Source organism: Dipodomys spectabilis, unplaced genomic scaffold, assembly GCF_019054845.1.
Source record: "Dipodomys spectabilis isolate Male_0828 unplaced genomic scaffold, ASM1905484v1 ptg000017l, whole genome shotgun sequence".
Taxonomy (NCBI): Eukaryota; Metazoa; Chordata; class Mammalia; order Rodentia; family Heteromyidae; genus Dipodomys; species Dipodomys spectabilis.
Window position 1 is genome coordinate 13,809,028 of NW_024870694.1, and position 24,920 is coordinate 13,833,947.

A 24,920-nucleotide genomic window follows, 5' to 3' on the forward strand; every position below is an offset into this window, starting at 1 on the left:
TTTTAGCAATACCTTATTTCGAGTTTTTATACTTAATATATAATTAATCCAGGATTTATTCCTTCAGATCCTTGGATTCTAGACTTTTCATATTTTAATATTTTATTGTTCTACCTGTCAATGAAAAATACAAAGGCAGTGCCATCAGATTTTTTGCTTAATCAGATTCATTGTGTATTCGGTAGAAAGAAACACATTCCACAATATTCTGGGCCTGATTTTCAGGAATCCAGTTGAAATGCGTTCCTCCAGCTACGTTTTCTATACAATTCCAGGTGTGCAGTGCATGGTACCACTTATCATAAATATATAGGCACAGCCATAGGCAACAGAGGCTCATATTGCTAAATCAGATGATCCAAATGGCTAGAGAAATTTATCAAGGAAATCTTGTATTCCCTATTGCAAGAACATACAGATACTGCCAAAAATTATTTAATGGTTCTCACTCCTTTACAAGAAGGTCATCTCTTCTATTTCTTCTATGTGCTTGAGAATGTGAATTATAGTATTCAGAGTGAAAGCTGTACATATCTAATTATAGGGATATTCCTTTTTTATCCATCTGCATTTGAAGACTATGTCTTGTATTTGTATGTTCAAAATCATATCTTAGATTATAGTTGTGAGTCACCAGTTCATTTGGTATTTCTTTTTTTAAATTATATTTAAGTATTTGTACAAAGGACTTGCCATTTGACAAAGCAAATACAATATTTCTTGATATTTTTTGATGTAGATATCTAGATGCTTGAGATAGTTATTGGAAATTTATACTTTTGTTGTTTCTTTCAGTTTTAATGTTTGGTGAAAGTTTGAGCAAAAGACAATTATTTTCTTGAGTAGTTACCCTTTCACAAAAATCATCAGGGATTAACTTCCCTAATATTTTAAACTTTGGCCACTCTTTCATAAGGCAAACATAGAGCCATTTGAAATTGTACTCTTTCCAAACTGCTCTATAACTACTTTCTGACATATTTATAATCATAACATGAAGTGGCAGAGTCTTTTGACAGGCTCACTTGACAATTCCAATGCAGTGTTCTAGTTACAACTGGCAATGCTGTCCTTTGCTCCTAGGATTTGTAAGGATTCTCTATGCTAATGAAGGCAGCTTCTGTTGCTGGACAGGCACATCTATTATGTGAGCCTTTGGCTCCTACCTTCATAAGGAAAGCAGAGGTAGGGCTACAGGGACTGAATACCCACGTCCCAAGGCCTTAAATGTGAAGGATTTGTTCCACTCATTTGATTGCCTGGAAAGAACCAAGACACAGCTCCAGAAAGATATATGATCAAATATAGATTTGGGAAATTATATGAAACTTACAATGATATATTTAGTCTATATAGTTTTAGGCCAGGTTTCACACATGCTGATAATTACTTTTGTTTGGGATCTTTTTAATGATCTCACACACTTAGTAGGTCATCTTATCCTTCAGAAATCTCTTCACCCCTCACAAAGCCCCAAATTAATTGATGTACTGTACTATATTTGAGCCTTAGGTTTTGTTTAGAAAAAAGAAAGGCTTCAAATACAAAAGGCAATTGATCTTGCTATTATGGAGTGCTATAATTAGTGAAAGAAATGGCATGAGCATGCAGGGAATTTAAAAAACGGTTTCACATATGTGGGAAACATTTTATTAGTGAGAGATTGTAAAAGAAGTAAAAGCTTTCTTGTGTTTATTAGATTTTTTGGAATGGTCAAGCAGGCTTGTATTTCCCCTATTGGGGTGTGACTTCTTTATTTGGTCTTCTATCCAGCAAAATAATGGACATTTTATAAGACCCCAAAGCACAGGGCTCTATGGACGTGTTTCATTTTGCTAGCATTTTAAGGTGAAAATTAAATGGGTTGAATCAATGGACACATATATTTCTCTCTGTTTTCCTCCCATCTGCCTTGGTCCTGAAAACTATTCAGTTTAGAGTACTTGTGACTCTCCTTTCTTTTTGGTAAAATAATAATAATGATGATAATAATTATGATGATGACGATAGTATTATCACTATTATTATTGAGTGCATTAAGGGAATAGTCTGTATCTCTTAAGTATCACCATTTTAAGGCAAAGTAGCTTGGGTTGTGAGTCAAATAGCCTGACATACTCCAGGCTGTTCTTTAATAGGCTGTATGATCTTGTTTTTTTTTTCCCATTTCATAGGATTTTTTCCCAAGTCTTTCCATATCCTTATGAATTGATCAATGTCATTCTTTTTGAATGAATTCCAATGTGTATATATACCACATTTTCTTGATCCACTCATCCACTGAGGGTCATCTAGGTTGATTCCATACCTTTGCTATGGTAAATAATACTGAAATGAACATGATTGTGCTAATAGCTTTAGTGTGGCCTTGTTTATGGTCATTTGTAAATGCCCAAGAGTGGGAAAATATTACAGGAAGATATAGGGGAAACACTAGAACTCCTTGGCACAGGTCAAAATTTTCTTAATAAAGACCCAGAAACAGCAAATCAAAGAAAGGTTGGATAAATGGAATTGCATTAAAAGGCAGAGCTCCTTCATGGCAAAAGACACAGCCAGTAAGACAAATTAGGACGCCTACAAATTGGCAGATCTTCACTAGCTATACAACAGACAAGTGCCTCTTATCTAAAATATACTTAGATCTCAAAAAATTAACCCTCCCCAAAACAAATCCTCAATAAAGCAACCACCTCAATAATAAGTGGGCTAAAGACTTAAAGAGAGACTTGTATCAGGAGAAACTAAAAATGGCCAATAGACACATGAAATGATCAATGTCTCTGTCCATAAAAATAAATGCAAATCAAAACAACATTGAGATTCTACCTTACCCCAGTCAGAATGGCCATTATCAAGAAAACTAACAATAACTGGTGGTAGGGATGTGACCAAAAAGGAATGCTTCTATATTGTTGGTGGGAATGTAAACTTTTCAACCACTCTGGAAACAGTATGGAGTTTCCTCAGAAGGCTAAACATAGAGCTCCTCCATAACCCAGAGATCATTTTTTTTTTCAAATCACACAAACCTTCCTGTTTGAAGAATTTGGAAAATGTGATTGCTAGTGCTCTTAACTGATGTGAATTTTTGTAAGCTTTAGGATGGCAATAATTTTTGTTTTCAGTCTGAGAAACTTCACAAAAAAGGGCAGAATTATAAGATTAGATAGTATAATAATATTTTGCATTGGATTTGAGAACATAAATGTGTGTATATATATCCACATGTATCCATATATGCATGTGTATTGTGTAATATGTACATATATGTATATACATATATATGTGTTTGTATATATATACATACATATAACACATATTCAAATGATTTCTCAGTACTTCTATGTCACAATGGACTTTTGCAGTAGTTTCCTAGTTAGCTTCTTTACTGAAGGGTTTTAATCTGTATGCAGTTTAATCTTTACAGAATGGTCAACTAAAACGTAAAGTAAGATCAACTCCTCTGATCAATCTCTTTCATCAAACATAAAGGGTCAAAGCCAAATTTATCCAATGACATAAAGTTTTGACATATAAAGTTTGCCACAAACATACTATTGTCCTCTTTCTTCCACTAGTTTCCTGTCCATTTTTTTTAAATTTTTCTTTTTTTTTTTTTTAATACTGCAGTGGTTTTTTTTTTTTTTGGGGGGGGGGGCGGTCCGGTAGTGGGGCCTGAACTCTGGGCCTGGGCGCTGTCCCTCAACTCTTCAGCTCAAGGCTAGCGCTCTACCACTTGAGTCACAGCGCCATTTCCGGCTTTTTTCTTTTTGCTTATGTGGTGCTGAGGAATCGAACCCAGGGCCTCAGTCATGCAAGGCAAGCGCTCTACCACTGAGCCACCTTCCCAGCCCCTCCTGTCCATTTTTGAAACTCTCCTATCATAGTCATATTTCAAGACATTTTGACAAGCTATCTTCGTCTTCCTGGAATGTTGTTTCTTCAAATATCCAAATAGCCTGATCACTCATCTTCTTACCCTACTCTTTTGTAGCTAATTAATGTCAATTTAAATACTTTTGCTCAAACTGTCTCCATTGGCTAATTGAAAATTTTTTTCTTGCTAGAACTCTTACTACTACCTAGTAAGTAAGAAAATTCAATAAAAAGAGAAAGTATTTTAAAACTTATTTTACTATCTGTCACCACTATTGTTTCCCAAGGACACACACCACACACACACACACACACACACACACACACACACACACACACACATATATACACATATACATATACATATATATATATATATATATATATATATATATAATTTGTCTTCATTTCCTTCTGGATCATGCTATTTCTTTCACTAATTATGGCATCCTATAATAGTAAGATGGATTGACTTTTGTATTTGAAGCCTTTCTTCTACTTTAAAAAAGTTTTTAGCTATGTGTCCTGTTTCTTCTCTGAACAAAATATATAACTCTTTACATACTATGCAGCTGTATCAGTGTTTATCTATTGCATATAACTTTGTTTACAGGTTCCTTGAGGGAACTGGCTGTATTAGCCTATGGTAACTTCTTGGCAAAGCATAAGGTCTTACTTGGTATGGTTGGTTAATTGATAGTATAGTCAGTCTTCCATTTGAATTGAAAAGTTTGATTTGATTTAAACAGCACTGGGTCAAAGAGGTTTGTATTTTTCACTGTTGTGTTTCTGTCATCTAAAACAGTACCTGGCATTTATTAGGTATTCAGTATGTATTGAATAAATGAATGAAAGTGAATTCTGAGAACATGTCCATCAAACATGAATATGATTTTGTGGGACAACACCCAGCTTGAAGGATTAATGCAAATTGGATCATGCTTGCGTTTTGTTATGAGGATGACAGACAATTTAAGAGACTTCAAAGGAGGGAGAAGGAGTCATTTTCTATTATAAAAACAGGACGAAAATTGAGTATGCTCAGTGTGAAAAAGTAAACTCTGTAGCAAAAATAGTAAAAGAAGACACTCAAACAAGGTTACACATATCTTCAAAGTGACATGTGAATAATATTCATGGTGATAATTAGAGACATCTTTTCCCAAAGATATGGCAGTGTTAAATTTGAGCATAAGAGAGAAGCCCTTGCTGGGTGCCAGTGGCTCATGCCTGTAATCCTAGCTGCTCGAGAGGCTGAGATCTGAGGATTGGGGTTAAAAGCCAGCCCAAGTAGGAAACTCTGTGAGACCCTTATCTCCAATAAATCATCAGAAAACCAGAAGTGGCACTGTGGGTCAAGTGGTAGAGCACTTGCTTTGAGCTGAAGAGCTGAGGGACAGTGCCCAGGCCCAGAGTTCAAGTCCCATGACTGACTTACAAGAGAGAGGGAGACGGAGAGGGAGAGGAGAGAGGCCCTAGATCTCACAGCCTAAATTTAAACCTATGTTTTTGTAAAAAGAAAATACATATTCATTCAGATACTGGAAATGGTCAAGTATTTTAATCAGTTAGATATTGTTCAAATTCATTTGAAATACATCACTTGACCTTGCAATTCTGAGATGTGAGTTATTTATTCAAGGCAGGGTAAGTAGAATTTGGTTCTATTATGCCCATTTCCTGTCTTCCTCTAAAAATTCGTAGCTTGAGAGTTTGTATAGAATAATCCATATGTTTTATTTATTTATTTATTTTTGCCTGTCGTGGGGCTTGAACTCTGGGCCTAAGCGTTGTCCCTCAGCTCTTCAGCTCAAGGCTAGTAGCGCTCTACCACTTGAGCTACAGCGCCACTTCAGGTTTTCTGATGGTTTATTGGAGATAAGAGTTTCACAGACTTTCCTGACCAGGCTGGCTTTGAACCATGATCCTCAGATCTCAGCCTCCAGATTAGCTAGGATTACAGGCATGAGCCACCGGCACCTGACACTGTTTTATGGGTTTTTATACTTTTATTATCTTTAAGTAGTTGTGTAAAGGAATTGACAATCAACAAAGCAACTTATGAGTACAATGAATCTAGATCAGTGTCACCTCTCTCAACATTCTCATTTTGATTAAGTATTTGGTCTTTGTCATCCAATTAAGTAAGGGATAAACCATAAAGGAATATTTATCTGGATTGGCATGGTATATTGTCATGTAGTACCACATAAAGATTATAAGTGTTCATTGAGGTATATGGAAAATAGTTGTGCAAATATTCTTCCTTCATCCGAATTTAGGGAAGATCTATAATAATATTTAAGGTTTAGTGAGCACTTTCTAATTTTCTAATACAGGAATGAACATCTCATAACTATATGCCTCTAACAAAATTCTACAACATGTGCTATAGTCCTTCTTTGTTTGGAGATGAGTACTTTGAGCACTAGAATAATTACCCCATAGTCAAGCAGATCTAAATGATAGGTCCAGAACTGAACATGGTTTCTTAATCCAGCCTACACTTCCTCTCTAATTTCTCTTTCCTGGTCAGTCATTCCTAACACATAATAAACATATTCCTTTAAATCTTACAGTACTGGTTAATTGGAGAGCTTCATGGACTTTTCTGCCCAAGCTTGCTTCAAACCAGGATCCTCAGCCTTAGCCTACTGAATAGCTAAGATTACAGGTGTGAGCTACTGGCACCTGGCAATGATGTAATCATTTTATAGGCTTTAAAGAGTCTGGTTGCATACTTCATATATCTGACATGGAAAGTTAGAGGTGTTTGAGATGTACATGTTTGTGTGTGTGTGTGTGTGTGTGTGTGTGTGTGTGTGTGTGTGTGTGTGTGTGTGTGTGTGTGTGTGTATTTACTCTTTCATCTATTATTCAGCAGCCTCAATAGAGTGGTACTGAGCGTGCATTCAACCAAGACCGAGTAAGGTTGTATTAGTACATCTGCTTCCCCTGACATTGAGTCAGGATATGGAGCTCTTATCCATTTCAAAGTGTCTGTACAGTATGATTAAACCCACTATTCTAGGGTGCATTTCTATGATCTTTCTTTCTTAGGTATTATCAGAAGATATCATTTTTATTGTTTCTTTAGTATGTATCAAAGGCCATTTCTTATGCTTGCAGAAATAACATATTATTATGAATAGCCCATAGGATTTTAGAGACAGAATGAGTAATAGCAGACATTTTTTCTATATATATGTATATATAATATTTAAGTAGTTGTACAGAGGAATTGCCAATCACCAAAGCAGTTTAAGAACACAATGCATCTTGATCAGTGTCACCTCTTTCAACATCCTTACCCATCTGTCCCAATCTACTACCCCTTCCCTCATTTTTTCTTAATTTTGTAGTATAGACATTTTTCATTTACCAGCTGTGCAAACTCAGGCAATCAGGTCAGCAATTAGAGATGAGAGTTTTGTAAAATGAGAATCTTAGGTAAGGATTTGAGGTTGATATCACATTTACCTTCATGGGAGGAAGTGTTTTGAAGGTAAGTGGGGAATTCCATGTCCTTTGGAGTACGATCAGGAATAACTTCCAGGAAAATGAAGGACTTGAAGTAGAAGTTTGATGGGTTGTGTAAGAGAACTACTGAAGCATATTTGTAGTTTCAACACTCATTTAGGATCTAAACCTAGCCTTCTCAAATTTGGGGGAAATTAATGTTTTGTTTAGACAGGACTGACCCTGCTGCATTGCAATTTCCCTTTTGAGGGGTTAGAATGAGTGCTTCTCATTCTTGCTGCTGCAGATAATATGAGCAGGGAAGTCTTATGTTTCCTGTATGAGAAGGAAGATAACTCATCTCCTTCCCAGTAGTCAAATTCTACAACTGTGGTTCCAAATGCTGCCACGTTATAGTTAGCTGGGTAACTTTTTTTTGTGTGAAAATACCATACAGAGGGGTTACAATTACATGGGCAAGGTAATGAGTGCATTTCTTATCAAGCATTGTTGCATCCTCCTTTGTTTCCCCTTCCCATCTCCCCCTCACCATGTGCCAAAGTTGTAAAGTTCATTTTTGACATAACATTTGTACATCTTATTGTTGCAATGGGTCCACCTGTATCCCTATTTAAACAATTTGTTTTTTCCCTTCCCCTCCACAAATTATACCAACATCAAATACAATGAAAACAGGGGTTATACAATAGGTAAGGTATGGAACCAACCCAGATGACACTCAGTACATGAAAAGATCATGAAAATGTGGTATATATACACAATGGAATTCTATGCCTCCATCAGAAAGAATGACATTGCCCCACTTGTTAGGAAAAAGAAAGACTTGGAAAAAATTATATTAAGTGAAGTAAGCCAGGCCCAAAGAAACATATGTTCCATGGTTTCCCTTATTTGCAATAACTAGTATATGTCTGACACAAGCAGAAAAGGTCAGACAAGTTGATGTTAAGCGAAATGAACCTCAAGATAAGGACTCAAATGTTTTTTATTTCTTGCTATTGTTTCTAACATATTTATAAGGTATTTCTTTGTAGCTGGGTAACTTTTAAAGCTTCCAGTACCCAGGTCTCATCATAGAATTTTTTTTTCTTTTATTTTCTTTTATTTTTTTATTGTGAAAATACTGTACAGAGGGGTTACATTTACATAGGCAAGATAGTGAGTACATTTCTTATCAAGCATTGTAGCCTCCTCCTTTGTTTACCCTTCCCATCCCTTCCCATCCTCTCCCGCCCCCCAGTCCTCCCCCCCCATCGAAGTTGTAAAGTTCATTTTCTACATGACAACTTGTACTTCTCATTGTTGCAACAGGTCCACCTGTATCCTTATTAAACGACTTGTTTTTCCCCTTCCCTTCCACAAATTATACGGACATCAAATACAGTGAAAGCAGGGGTTATACTGTGGGGGAGGGACATACAAAGCAACAAAGAAATAATCTTATAATTGTGTTAGAAACAAATGCATGAAAGAAAAAAAACATTTAAAATACATATCTTAGGGTTCATTTTCCTAACATCACCTCATCTGACCTTTTCCGCTTGACTCATACATATACTAGATATTGCAAATAAGGGAAACAATGGGACCCATGTTTCTTTGGGCTTGGCTTACTTCACTTAATATAATTTTTTTCCAAGTCTTTCCATTTCCTAACAAATGGGGCAATGTCATTCTTTCTGATGGAGGCATAGAATTCCATTGTGTATATATACCACATTTTTTTGATCCATTCGTCTCATCGTAGAAAATTTTTAAAAAAAATCAGGGTTAAGCCCTGCTTCATTATTCACTTACAATAGCCCAGATAATTCCAAATAATTGTAGTTAAGAATAAGAGTAGTTATTTTCCTGCACTGATTTTCATAGTTGAGTGTGCATTATAATCAGGTTAATAGGCTAAACTGTTGATTATTGGACTCTAGCCCTGAGTTTTATTTAGAATGTTGAGGGTGCGAAGCTGGGGAGTTTGCAAGTGTAACAAACTCTCACTCAGAGCTACTACTTGGAAGAGTGTTTCTCAAACATAAAGTTCACAGTCGTCACCTGGAGATGTTCAAATGAATTTTTTTGACTCAGTAATTTTTGGATGGGGCTGAGAATCATCTCTCCAAACAGCTGCAAGGTGATGTAGACACTTGGGATGGGGAGAGTTGGTAAAGTTGGGGAAACATCAGCATCACCTGGGAGATTGAGCAAACTAACCCTGACTCTTGAGTATACAATTTCTTTTCAGCAGTTCGGCACATTGAAATCATCTGAGGAGTTAAAAATAGTGATCTTCAGTCTCAAAGATTTCCCTTCATTTGGGGGTGGTTGCGACCTGGCCATTAGAATTTTTATAAACATGCTAAAATTATGTATATATATATATATATATATATATATATATATATATATATATATATTCCAACACTGAGCTGAATTATCTCTGGAATTTTCAGCTTTTAAAGTCTAAGGTCCAAATTTGCACAAATACTTGAGATGAAGTTATACTATCTGATGTTTGTTTTAAAGCACAGTGCAAATCATTCTGTTCTTTCTCCCTGGAATTTATTGGAATATTTTCTTGTAAAAGGCAGCTCTCATGTCTGAGATGACAAGACAGTGACATGAGTGCTCTCTCCTGTATCCCCACTGCCTTCACTAGTTCTCACCATGTTCACTTTTTCTTTTTCTCTTCCAATGACTTCTTCAGGCACTGTAGAGGGGCTACAGGATGATTGGATCATCATGCGGGCCTCTCATATGAAAGGGCTCATGTTCATTAATGCCAAGGCAGTGGGAACAAACTGCAGTCTAGTGATTAAATTACGAAGTTGAATGTGATATAACTCTACTTTTTCCCTATTCAGAGCAGAAAAGGTACTTTGGTGTTTATATAAAACAAGACATAGTGCAATGTGTCTCTCTGGCACTATCCAGTGATCAGAAGAATAGCTACATTTCAGAGATCAGAGATTTCCTACAGCCATTGTGTTCAGCAATGTTTGGGTTTAAATTGAATTGTGAAGAATAGGAACAAGACATACAACTTAAGACAAGGATAAGAATTGAATTTCAGATAAGGAGAGACACAAATTCATGCAGTGGCAGAATCTTCCATGTTGGAGAAAAATGATCTGACTAGTTTGGAGAGAGGCGGTGTGGATGCTTTGTAAGGCCATGTTTCAGATCCCCAAATGCCATTCAAGGGGAGTTTGAATTTTATAATTTTGTAAGAAATGGAGAAATAGTGGAGGCTATTGAGCAAGTTGAGTGATGGGTGAAATGTGGTATTTGGAATGAATTTTCTATTTAGAGTTTATTGTGGAGATGAGCTGAAGGAGAGATTTTAAGATAGAGAATTATATTCCTTTAGTAAGGAATAAATCATCAAGTTACTTTTGTAATCATTTTTATTATTAAGTAGTTATTCAAAGAGGTTTTAATTCCATAATTCAGGTTAGAAGTATAATAACTGCTGATTAGTGTCACCCTTTCCATCATGGTCACTCATTTTCCCCACAATTTTATTTTAAATCCCATCACTTCTTTAAAAATAAATTTAAATTCACTTGCTCATCTAAACTGTGAAAGGTATACTGTTTAGAAATTAATATTAACATGGTGCAGTTTCTGGTGAGTGTGTCTAAATTAACTTCAAAAAGTTGCCTTGCCTCGTCTGTGTGGTTGTGACTAGAAATCTAAAGGGTTTTGCACTTTCTGAGTGAAATGGCTTTGAAGACTCACAATTTTCCTCATTATAGTTCTTATTTCTTTTCTCAGTATCTTCACAGCTACCTGCATTGGAAGTACTCCATTCCCTCTTCTATTTAAAAACAATAATATCTTATAGTGTTGTAGCCAGCCATAACCTAGGGTAGGTCTTCTCCTAGATGACTTTATGATGCTAGGAACACCATGTGTGCACTCCATTTTTCTCATCAGTAAAGACGGCTACATGGTACACCCGCAGAATCACTGTTTTCCTGTGTTAGATTGTAGCTCCTATGATAATCAATGTTCTGTCACTTCACCACTGCATTACAAGTGCCTGGAATCAAGTCTGGAAACTAATATATGTTATGTATATTGTATGGTGTTGCATTGCATTGTATTATATATGTGGAGTTAATGAACGTAATAGGGTATTAACACTGGCAACATAGTGTTTGAAGGAAAGCTTTGTGGATATGCAAATCTAAAAGCTTCAAAACATGCACAGATTTTCTGGAAGATGCTTCTCTTCGGCCCGATGATCTTAGGGACAGACACCTGAGCTGTTCACTGGATTCTGCACATTGGTAAGACAACTCTTCTCTGCAAGACAAATTGGCTGCAGAGGATGAGTGATGACAGGCATTGGCTTCCATTATCGGTGGTGATGTGCTTCATTTTTCATCTTAAAGAAAAAAAGAGACACATTGAATCGGCTTGTTAATTATACAGGTTTTTAACCATCTCTGAAGTATCTTAGGAAACATTATAGGGCATTATCAGAATTGAAAGCCAACTGCAGGACTTCCGTGAGAGGGAAGGCAAACACATCTACACATTTTATCGAAGAGACAGCTCATCATGATGCTAATGTTTATCCTGTGGAAAACCCACAGTGTGTGCTTTCAGTCAGTTCTCAGGAGAAATACATTTAGCCTCTAAACCCCAAACCGCTAATCAGTGCCTTAAGTCAAGAAATTCAGTTGGTGAACTAAATCAGCGAAGTGAGATTATCTGGGAATTTTTTTTTATAAGTAGGACATTATAAATGTGGAGCCAACATAGCCTAAAAGATGTGGTTTTTGTATTTTATGTTACCTTATTTGAAATGTATAGTTGCTTGTGCTTACTGAGTCTTCAACATATATGATGGGATATATTGCTTTTTCTTTCTTTATTTTGTGGGCTGTTCTGGGCCTCAAGATCTACCTTAGGTTTTTCATCCAAGGTTAACATTCTACCAGTTGAGACATACTTCCATACCTAACCTTTTAATAGTTAATTGGAGATAAGTCTTGCTGATTTGCCTGCCTGGGCTGATTTTGAACCTGGATCCTCAGTCATCTTCTGTTGTATCTCAATGGACATTCTAAACAGTTCAGTATTTATTGCCAGAACAATTACAACAAAAACAATAACAAAGGCTCAGAAAGCTTAAACAGTTTTTAATCACTAAGACCACAGAGATATTAAAGAACTAGTGCTCACGATTTCTACAGGGAAGTTGGTCCCAGTCTTCTCACAAGTTAAAAGCTAAAAGAAAAGAACAAATCAGATTTTTCCCTAAATTCCGGTATTAAATTTTTAAAAAATTTTTTTATTGTGAGAATACTGTACAGAGGAGTTACAATTACATGGGCAAGATAATGAGCACATTTCTTATCAAGCATTGTTGCCTCCTCTTTGTTTCCCCTTCCCATCCCTTCCCATACTCCCCCCACCAAAGTTGTAAAGTTCGTTTTTCCACATAACAATTTGTACATCTCATTGTTGCAATGGGTCCACCTGTATCCTTAGTTAAATGATTTGTTTTTTCTCTTCTCCTCCACAAGTTATACTAACATCAAATACAGTGAAAACAGGGGTTATACTGTGGAGGAGGGACATACAAAGCAACAAAGAAATCATCTTATAAATATGTTAGAAACAATTGTATGAAAGGAAAAAAAAAAAACAAAAAAACATTTGAATACTTATCTTGGGGTTAAGAGTAAATTCTGATAACAACAATGGTTTAGATTTGTTCCAGGCATTACACACTGAATGGCAAAGGAGCTAAAAGTAAAATAAACATATTTAGTACTCATTTCTTAGAAAATGGCAAACATAGTGGTTTATTTTCAAAATCTGAATTCTAGATGAATTACAATGAAGCATAGCCCAAGAAAATTTAGATTTAAGCACAGGTACAGTCCTCTAACCAAATGGCAACTTTTCTGAAAGGTCGTAGGCAAATGAGTGATTTATGAATCATTACCTTTGAAAACTTGCTGGTTTGCAGGGAGACTCAGGCAAATGCATAGGTATGAAAATGCAATGTGAATAAGGGCTGTATATAGAGTATTGTGAGACCGGAATGAAATAATGAATGACCTTTTGCCTATATCCTACCATCATTTATATAAATAATTTTGTTTTTGTTGGTTGTGGAATTTGAACTCTGGGCCTGGATGCTGGCCCTCAGCTCTTCAGCTCAAGGCTATCACTCTACCACTTGAGCCATAGTACCACTTCTGGTTTTCTGGTGGTTTATTGGAGATAAGAGTCTTACGGACTTTGCTGCCCAGGCTTGCTTTGAACCATGATTCTCAGATCTCAGCCTCCTGAGTAGCTAGGATTACAGGCATGAGCCACCAGGACCTGGATATAAACACTTTTGTATTGGAGGATCTAAGGGCTCAGATTGCTGAACATTTAACAAGAGCATTTTCTTATTAAGAATGGAAAGGGTACAGAATTGACTTTAGTAGGTTATTAATATTAATTTTATGACTTAAGAACAGAAACAGTTGAGTGGCCTGAAAATATTATCATAAATTTTACAATTTTAATAGTGTGTAAATGCTAGGCAGAATTAACAAAATTATACAAAATTTATTTGTATAAATATTATCCAAAATTATATAGATATTATAAACATAATATTACTGCAAGGGGCTATAAGGCTTCTAGGAGAAATTACCTGTGGTGAACTTGTTTTTAAGTTAATACTTTGTGTCATACAATGTTATTTACACATTAACAAAATATTTATTGAGAACATTTTGAAATGTGGGAAAGATATTGATTGTTAAAATTCAAATGACTTCATTCTCTTCTAAGATGTTTTAGTTTCCTGGGGTTTAAATTCTACCTGTGCTCTTGTTCAGCTTTCTTGTTCATGGCTGGTGCTCTACCACTTAGCAATCTTCTAATATAGTATTTTGCTGCTTAATTGGAAATGGAGCATCTCAATCTTTTCTTCCTAGGCTGTCTTTGAACCACGATCCTCTAGATTTTGCCCTCCAGAAAAGCTAGGATTACAGATGTGAGCCACTGGCACCAGGCTCCCACTTGGGGTTTTAGTAGGTCATAAGATTTATGCTACCATAAAGATTCATTCCTACTATAAAGAAAATCAATCCAGAATTTAAAAATACAACCATGATTTTTTAAATAGCAGTTTCTCATGACAAGCAATAAGGAACCTCTCTTAAAAAGTTACTTGCGAATAGATGAAATTTTCATCACCCCAAGACAAATTTTGCAATAAGCTTTTCCTCCTTTTGTCTCTTCCTTTCTCCCTTCTTCTCTTTTTTCTTTGTAACTTTGTTGGCTAGTTTATCTTGTGTTTTGTCTGAATTGCTACCATTGTGTCTCTAGATTAATCTAGTGCAGATAATAAACATGAAATTAATTGGGAAGAACTAGAACAGTTAATTTTATAAATTATCTTTGTCTTATTCAGCGCCAGTTTACAAATATGTTAATACTTTTGTTGTATCAAGTTTCCAAACATTCTTCCCTTCTTTTTCTTTCCCTTGAGTCTTGCATTTCTACAGAAATACAGACACAGACACAAACACAGACAGACACAGAGAATAAGCTCTATTCATTCTACATTTCTTTCACTTCAAACAGGTTTCTGCTATCTCAGTCAGGTTTCTGTCTGTTCTGTTAGAGTCCATATTTGAACATATTCTACATATAGTAAATGGTATATTTAATCTATCATTTTCAATTATGGAAATATGACCTAAGAAAGCAAAGAGAAAAGATTGCTTCAAAAGAAAGCAGATTTGTTTATTCAGCAAATACTGAATAACAGGTTTTCAGAACAAGGTACTTACTGGACATTATTATTATTATTAATAAATGTTTCCAGTGCCTCTAGAATACTGGGAGCCCCAGAAAGATATACATCAAAATGCATTCTCCAGTGATCTGATCTGTAGAGGCCTTTTCCTAGTACACGAATGACATTTGGCATATGGTAAGTACTTGGTAAACATTCGTGGAAAAAAATAGCTGCTGTCTAAATCAGGGACATTTTAGCTCTGTATGAGGGTTCATTGACTAAGACCACAATGTCTTACAACATTAAAAGTCTTATTTTAATTTCCCTATTCATTCATTTTGTACCTCCCAAAGTAGGTAGGTCTAAAACAAAGGCAACTACTCAAACAATGATTTTTATAGTCAAATAACATTTTCTATGTTCAAAGACCTAGTGGAATGCCTTAAAAAAGTTAGCATTTAATGATTTTCCGTTTTCATTCATTGCTCTTCCTTTTCTCTCAATTTAAATTCCAACCTGAGTCTGACACTTTTCTTATGCCCTAAAGCTTATATGATTTCGGGCATCCCTTCAAAAAATAATTAAATTAGAATTATACACAAAATTAAAATTAGATTTAGGAAATGAAAAGTGATTAAGATGAAGACTACCACAAAGATGATAAACCCCATGGACAAAAACATATTTCAATTAGTTAAATAGCTGCAAGTCTATAAGTTCTTTTCCATTACTTTGTATATATGGTATTTGTAATGTTTTTTCATATTGCAACCATTTCATATTACATTTTTTTCTGAAAAACCACAGGAAGATAACTTTTCTGTATCATGATTAATCAAAGTTAATATTTTATATTTTTATAATTTATGCATGGCTATCCTGGTTTCATAGCTCATAATTCTCTGCTGATAAGCAATATTGAATACCTTTTCACAGATGTATTTACATATCTTCTTTAGAGAAATGTCTGTTCAGATCCTTTTCCTACTTTATACTGAAATATTTATTTTTATCTTTGCAATTGAGTTGTAGGAAAAAGTTTACTCTTGTCTTAAATGTTGCTTTCTATTGCACGTATGATTTGTAAATATTTTCTCTCATTTAGAATGTCTCTTTTTTCTTGTTGACTATTTACTGTGAAAAGGCCTTTTAGCTTTATATCCTCCATCTTGTCTATTTGCTCTTTTGGCTTATGGTTTGGTTGTCATATTCATAAAACTATTGTCAAGACCAATGTCAAAAAAGGTTTCTTCCAAAACTTCTCCTAGAAGTTCTAGTTGCAGGTGTTATGTTCATCTTGAGTTGATTTTGGTTTGATGCTTGTTAGTCTTGCATTTTCTTGGGCCATTTTCATTCTTTCGAACGAGAATATCCATTTTACTCAATACCATTCTCAGAGACTACTGGTTCACTTTGCTACCTTTTTTTCATACTCTTTCCTATATGGCTTTGGTTTATCAAGAACACCTGCTCTACTATTTCATTCTTCACAATATAGATTGACTTCATAAAATTCATTCTAAAATGAATCTCTTTGGAAAAGGGAAAGATTGAGAAGATACTTGAGTTTTAACTATTATTCTAGCTAGCATATAATGTAGTCTTTATTAGTGATTGTTTACTGAGATCTGGAATATAAACAGGACTTTTGTTCATGGTCTGAGGTGATCTAGCAGCCACATCTCCAACGAAATAGCAAGAAGACAGTGGTTGAAAAGAAGGATGGAGAACATGCATAAGACATAAGCTGACTTTCCGGAAGTCGTCTCCAAACTTATAAAGATTTCCTGGCATATTTCATTGGCTAGTATTCAATATTGAGTCCATAGGAGCTGGCAATCCTCTAGCTACAAGATGTGTAGGGAGATGTCACTAAATCAATGACATTAATTTGTGATGAGTGTATACTCAAGAGAGTGTGTACTTAAACTGAAAAGGAAAAGAGGAAGAATTATGGTAATTTTAAACTCTCATTAAAGAGCGAGGAAACTTTTGTTCAGTGTTACCTCTCTGAATGCAAACTTTGTCCTTTTTAAAATTAAGGTAACCATTAATTTCTTTATAGAATTTATAGATGAGGGTCAAATAAACCAATACCTTAAAAATCAAATGGTACATAGATGTAAAGTGTTATCTTTAATTCATTAGTAGTTGGGTATAAGGTAAAAATATTACTGAGCAAATATGTCAGCGTTTATGCCAGTGCCATGTATCCGTATTTGTAATGAGAAGTACTAGATAACAATGACAACTAACCTAAAGAGAACACAATTCCAATTACAAAAACATTTTCAAAAACATGATAGTGCATTTGGTTCTTCTATAGACTGTGCCATAATCTGTTATATCCATTTATAGATAGGAAACTCACTGCAGAGAGGTTAAATGAATGATTCAAAGCAGTACAACTCTAAATGATTGAGTTAAGAATTCTGCCACCATCAAATCTCTCAGGTTCTTATTATCTGTCTTGCTTCTTTAGTCTTTATATTGTCACACAACGTGAAGCCCTTTTGGTGAAATCTCAGTCTCTTCAGATTACATGAATAAGCTCTCTTTTAAAAAAATCTTTATTGCCAGGTGCAGGTGGCTCACACCTGTAATCCTAGTTACTGAGGAGGCTGAGATCTGAGGCTCACAGTTCAAAGCCAGCCCGAGCAGAAAAGTCCGTGAGACTCTTATCTCCAATTAACCACTAGAAAACGGGAAGTGGTGCTCTGGCTCAAATGGTAGTAGATAGAGCACTCGCCTTGAGCTGAAGAGCGCAAAGATAGCGTCCAAGCCCAGAGTTCAAACCCCACGACCAACAACAACAAAAAAATGATAATCTTTATTGATATGTTGTTTTTCTCATTTCTTCTTAATGTGAATTGTTTCCTAATCTTTCTTTCTCTCCTTGCACAGACACATGATTTTGCAAAACCAACTAATTTCCTGCCCCACAAAGTATACTGTTATTTGCTCATTCAACTTCTACCCCTTCTGTAAATGTCAACTCAAGTTCCATATTCCACAGAAACATTTTCTGAGTACCTCAGGTTGCATAGATCTTCATTTCCCCCAAACTTCTCTATCATACAGAATATATATATATAGAGAGAGAGAATGCATATTTTAGATTTAATTATAGAAATACATTATACACTGTATCAGGTTATTCCATATGTCTTAGCTTTTTCTCTCTGCGTAGACTTCAAGGTCTTGTATTTCTTAAGCTATTTCAGTAAGTAGCAGAAGGGTAAAGGTAAGAATATAGGGCTAACAAATACCAGATTACATCAAAATTGATCCAACTTCTAAAATTTATTTTGCATTTTCATGACAAATGAGGAAACAAGGTCAAAGATGCAAAGACCAAGACAATTCCTTCAGCTGAGGCTTGAAGCTCTGTAATTCTCAATGAAACATTAGACTAAAATTCAAATACTGTATGGGTTCGAATATAGATGCTGTTGTGTACACCTTACTCTCTCAAATTGTGAGAACCAAGATTATAAGCTTTAGGTTAATTTATGTGTATCTTGTATTAAATTTGAAAGGATCAGAACTGATGAGAATTTTATCAGTGGGAAAGGTGGATAAACACTTCTATTAAAGACAGGATATTAAAGTGCACTGCACAACAATTCTTTTATGCACACAGCCATGAGATATTTCATTCATAACTAAGATGCCATCTTTGAGCTTAACGATGGGATCATTCTCCTCCCATAATATAATTTTTTCAGGTTAGGGGTAATATTTCTGTTTTTGCTTATTTTGTACTAAGTTCCTGGAATAGTGCCAGTGATCTATAATTCATAGCGATACATTGTTAAAAGAAACATAGAAGATAGTATTTGGCTTTTTCTAATATATGAATTTTTCTGTGAGTGGACAAATTGCTGGGTGTTTTCAAAGATGGAAGATTAAAATATATAAAGCTCTAAGTCTATTTCCATTTTGTTTTAGAATGTTGGCAACTTTGTCATCTTAAATTTTTTTATGTTTTATGCATGTATATATTCCTTTGGATAAAAAATATACCTATTACAGCTTAAGCTGTCTATAAATAATATGCCCGTTTGTTTATATATCTTCATTTACATGCAGAAATTGAAATGTGAAGCAAGATGTGCAACCCCATGTTGCTACCAATAAATCTGCACTATTCACAGTCAACCTTTTGTGTTCAAGACAGTGTTTACAACGGTGGGGAGAAGATTGAGAATATGATTCAGGCATTTGTTTTAAGATCATACTTTGTTATTGCTTATGAATACAAATTTGCTTTCTGTCATTGAGAATTTTTTCATACAATTTGCTTGTTTGTTAGAAAAATAAAGCAGCTCATACTTTCTGAGTATATGTTCATTTTGAGAAGCAGTGATCCTAGACTTCCAGATCCATATGAACCCCTGAGAGAGCAAGAGGTCAAAAGTTAAACTCTTTTTTTTATTCCAGATGAGTTACATAACTCATCTGAAGATATGCGGGCATGAGAAAAACCCCATTATTTTTGTTCTTAGACCTTCTTTTTCTCTTCGTGCAACAGTGTCTCTTTTTTTTTCTTCTCAAGTAAAATGAATTGGATTATAATATTCAAAAGAATTATAAGAGGGAAGACACTTCATCCCAAATGTCGCTGATCTTTTTTCTCTGTGTTCCTGCAGCCCTCTTCAATCTAATTCCTGTGGGACTGCGTGTGGTGGCCATCCAAGGGGTGAAAGCTAGCCTCTATGTGGCCATGAATGGTGAAGGCTATCTCTACAGTTCAGTAAGTACCTCACAGTGTGTGTGTGAGAATGTGTAAGTGTGTGTGTGTGAAAGAGAGAGAGAGAGAGGGTGAAAGAAATAGGGAGGGAGAGGGAGACATTAACTTTGGAAGGTAATGAAGAACTTATTATTTTAGGGAAGAAAATTGGGTACTTAAATCATCTCATAGTTTTCAATTTGTTTTTCCAACTTGTGATATTTTTATTTTGTTATATTTTATGTTATTGTCATTTAAAGACTATATTCTCTTGAATGAGAAACACGCGCTATTCTCCATATGAGTATACCTTCGGCGTCTTCAGGATGTACAATCTTGTAAATTTTACCTTTTTGGCTAATTCAAGGAATAATGTTCACTCATTCCCCTGTAACTCCTCTTTTAAGCACAAAGAATAACAAAATGGGAAGTTCTTCAGTTTTTGTTTTCATGGAGTTTCCTTTATTCTCTTAGAGAAAAAAATTGTAAATGCATTTTGGTTTTGTATGGAGTACCTATTATGCCATATTCTCCAAGTAAGTGTTTGATTCAAAGGCAGGAAAATATCTGGAATGAGCTCAGGATCAGTGCCCAGGGGAATTTGGATATGGTTTCTATTTCAGCTATTGTCTTTATATCTTTTTGGGAAAATTACTCTCTTTGGTTTAATTCCTGTACCTTCAAAATGAGAGTGTTGGTTGCTTTATTTGACCAGTGGCTACATTACAAATACTAACCTGTGTTATAGTGGTTTACATTATTCTTATGCTTGTGTCACTCACAAAATAATAATTTACGCATTGAGAGAATTTAGCTGAATGGAATGTGAATGTTTTATATAATTTCTATTTTCCATCTTCTAGTTTTTAAGTTTAAGCAGTAGTTTCTGCCTTTTATGATTGCTCTTACTTTTTAGTATGCATACATAAATACAAAAATTATATTAAAAACCAAAGCAAAAGGGAGGTTGCTTGATTTTTTTTTTTGCCATTTAGAATTATACCACTGAATCAGGTGGTTCTGAAAGCAGACATTTTCAAGACTGTGAGACAGCACTGATTTTGTTTTCTGTTGAAAATAAAATCAAAGGTTACAGAGAAACATGAGAAGTCTCTGGGAAGAAGAAAAGAGAAAGTTGCTCTTGAGACCTATAGGGAACTGTTGTATAGTCACAAAATGGAGAAAGTACAACTTTTTAGTTCATTCTAATTTCTTTCACTTAGCCCACAATAATGGATGTCCTAATTTTCCTATTATTCGATACCCAATGAATATTTTCACACTGTATGCAGCCAAAAATCACTTCCATATTTTGTACTCTGATAGTTCATTTATTTTCTTTCTTTTGTTAGAAATAATTGTTTTTCCGCTTCATCTGCCTTTTGAGATGCTCAAAGTTAGAGATCCTATGTGAGATAGACTAATAAATTTGCTACCACTGGAAACTACAATTGCTATGTGAAGTTCTCTGTTCCAGTTTTGTTGAGTGAGTTAATAGAGACATCATGCAGTTTAATTCTGGCAGTAATTAATTAGTTGTCTGGTCGTAGTGGTCTTTGTAATAATTTTCGTGATTATGACTCTACTTGCTTTTCAACTCAGTGACTAGTATACCTTTGAACAGCTTCTGACTGGTGTACTAAAGCTGCCAGCTTTGCAAGGCATGTTTCTCCTGGGTCGAGGTTGATGTCATGTTGTAATTTTTAGAACTGCTATTGGCAGATTTTCCTCTCTGTAGTAAATACTGCTTACTTAAATAAGGAGAATAAGGGAAAGATTTAGTAGCCAAGATGTCTTCCTGAGAGACCTCCTGGTCATTACTGTTTATTTTTTCAGTGAAAGATTTCTATTTCCTCCTGAAAATCAACAATCATATCTAGAATACAGGTTAAACAAAAACCTCCATTTACTTTGGATTTTGAATGTCCGTATTAGCTATTTCCATATAGAAATTTCTAAAATCTAAAGGGCTTGTTCAGAGTTGGAGGGAGAGGGGGAAGGAGAAGAGAGGAGAGAGAGTAGAGACAGAGAAACAGAGAAGAGAGGGGAAAACTTTATCTATTAATGATAAATGATTTCTGGAGTTTTAAAGTTAAAAACACCTTATTAGAGAAAAGTTAAAGGACAACATTTAGATTATGTGAATTATATTATGTATGTATATGCATATATATGTATGCATATCTATCTATCTATCTATTTGCACTTTTTTTGTGGTCCTGGAGATTGAACCCAGGGCCTTGAGCATACAGGGCAAGGTCTTTGTCATTTTGGCCATGTCCTTAAATAATTAATTCAAGTCTTTAACATGAATTTTTGGTTTCTCATTAATGTATGATTTTTGAATTTAATATCATTTATTTTTCATCTTAGAGTATATTTGACCATAGGAATCAGCAAAAATTATATATTTTGTCATGGAATTAATCCTTTTTAAGGGAGGCAATATTGTGGTATGAACTGAGATGCCAAGCCTATGCCAATGCATCTAGCTTTTTGATTGAAATTAATTTTTTCCAACATTTTCTCTTGGTTTGACCTTGAATTTTGACCCTTCCAATCCCTTGCTATAAGGGAGCTAGGTTAGTGGCAGGCACCATTTTTTTCCAGCTAATGTGTGTCAATCAAATGAAATGGGGCTTGTGTGTGTGTGTGTGTGTGTGTGTGTGTGTGTGTGTGTGTGTGTGTGTTTGTGTGTGTGTATGCTCCTGTGCATGCATGTTGGTACTGGAGCTTGAAGTTAAGACCTGGGTGCTGTTCCTGAGATGTTTCACTAAGTCTGGTGTTCCACCACTTTTGTTACAAGTCAACTTTCAGCTTTTTGATGGTTAATTGAAGATAAGAGTCATATAAACTTTCCTGCCTGGGCTGGCTTTAAATCACAATCCTCAGATCTTAGCCTCCAAAGTAGCTAGGAAGACAAGCATGAGCCACCAGTGTCTGGTTGACTTGCACATTCTTTTCAACTAAGGAAAAGAAAAAAAAAGGAACTTGACAGCACAAGAATTTGACGGTTCTTATTTGAAACAAAGGAATTTGGAGGGTTGAATGAGATTGCTTTTCTTTAGAAAGAATACACGCTCAGTTACAATTTTACTACGTATTAAGGAATGGTATGCAGCTTCGGTTACAATATATTTCACATATTCTAAGGCATTTTTCTTTACATGTGTTGTTTCTTTTTTGGAGGGGAGGGCAAGGGTTTAATGGATTATCTTTTTGACCAGACATTGTTTTCTTTTTGAAAGTAGAGTCTTTTCTAACAGAGATTAATATTCTCATAGCAGCAAGTGAAAATCTTCATGTAAACACATGGTTAAAATCTTGCTGGGAGAACTGATGGAGGTATCATGCAGTTTGATTCTGGCACTAATTCACTGGCCATATGGTCCTAATGGTCTGTGTAAGAGTTTTCCTGATTGTGACTCTACATACTTTCCCAGGCAATTGCTAGTTTCATTTTGAATACATTCTCACTGTTGTGTTCTTCAGTACTACGTAATGTTGGTTTTACTCCTCGAGCTTAAAACTTCTGGAAAAGGTTGATACTTTGTCTTCAAGGCTAATCTGATTTGTGAAAATTACCACATGTGTTTCTAATGCCATTGTTTATTGAAGGACAAAAGCAAAATTCAGAGCAGGTAGCTCATGCCTGTATTCTTAGCAACTCAGGAAACTGAGACACCTTACAGGACCTCTGTTCCAAGCCATCCTAGGTAGGAAAGCTGGCAAGATTCCTTTCCAATTAAGGAGCAAAAACTGGACTGGATTTCTTTGCTGAGCAGGCATTAGTAGAGCACTAGTACTGCAAGCAACTGCGTAAACACAAAGCTTCAAGTTCAAACCCCAATAAAGCCAAAAGGAAAAAAAAAAGTCTTCATTTTCTCAGAATATTACTAATGAGGAAGCGCTTTCCTTGAGTTATTTGAGTATAACAAATTCTACATTTTTGCTTACCATCTTGCCATTATGCTGTCATATGTTAAATACAGTGTTACATTTTCAAAAGTCTTGCATTGTGTTCCTTTAGTTATCAGTGAATCAGGCAGTATTAGGTGATATATTAAAAAATCAAATCATGTGTAACTTACATTTTTGTGCAAAATTGGAAAATATCTTAGCTTTCTACACTCAGTAGTGTGTGTGTGTGTGTGTGTGTGTGTGTGTGTGTGTGTGTGTGTTTATGAGTGTGTGTGTGTGTGTGTGTGTGCGCGCACGTGCATGCATGCATGTGCGTGGGTGAGCGCAATTCCTGGGGCTTGAACTCAGGGCCTGGGCTGTGTTTTTGTGCTGACGTTCTACAACTTGAGCTACAACTCTACTTCTAGCTTTTTGATAGTTAATTGATGATAAGAGTCCCACAGACTTTTCTTCTCAGACCAGCTTTGAACTGTAATCCTCAGATCTGAGCCTCCTGAGTAGCTAAGATTACAAGCATGAGCCACTAGTACCTGGCTGTTGATATTTTTCTTTTAAAAAAGAGTTTTTATTAGAAAGTATTAATTGAACAAAGTAATGAGTTTTATTATAAAACAGTCTTCCTTTTTTTAAAATTTACTTGAGTTTTCATTATCTTTTTTATACGTTTTTTATGGTAAAAATACTGTACAGAAGGGTTATAGTTATATGAGCAAGGTAATGAGTACATTTCCTATAGAGCATTGTTGCCTCCTCCCTTGTTTTTCCCCTGCCATCCCTTCCCTCCCACCTCCACAACTGCTCTCTTCTTCCTCTCCCCTCCCCTACCGAAGTTGTAAAGTTCTTTTTCAACATAGTGTCTTGTACATCTCATTATTACAATAGGTCAACCTGTATCCCTATTTAAGTATTTTGTTTCTTTCCCTTCCCCTCCCCAAATTAGAGAAATGTATATACAAGATGCAGGGCACCATCATCAAATACAGTGAAAATAGGCGTTATGCTGTGGGAGAGGAACATACAAAGAAATATAAAAATCACATGGTACATTATAAATACATTAGAAACAATAACAAGAAAGAATAAATATTTGTGTCCCTTTCTTGGGGCTCATTTCGCTTAGCATCATCTTATATGGTCATATGTACATAGCTT

At 35.3% G+C, this 24,920-nt stretch overlaps 1 protein-coding gene across 2 annotated transcripts in view; it reads left to right on the top strand.

Annotated features, from left to right (window-relative positions):
* Positions 1–24,920, top strand: part of Fgf12 (fibroblast growth factor 12) — a 345,963-nt gene that overhangs the window by 159,151 nt on the left and 161,892 nt on the right. For both annotated transcript variants that reach the window (XM_042668367.1, XM_042668357.1), the window contains exon 3: positions 19,768–19,871. In XM_042668367.1, coding sequence (XP_042524301.1) covers positions 19,768–19,871 — 104 coding nt within the window. The remainder of the gene's footprint in view (positions 1–19,767; positions 19,872–24,920) is intronic.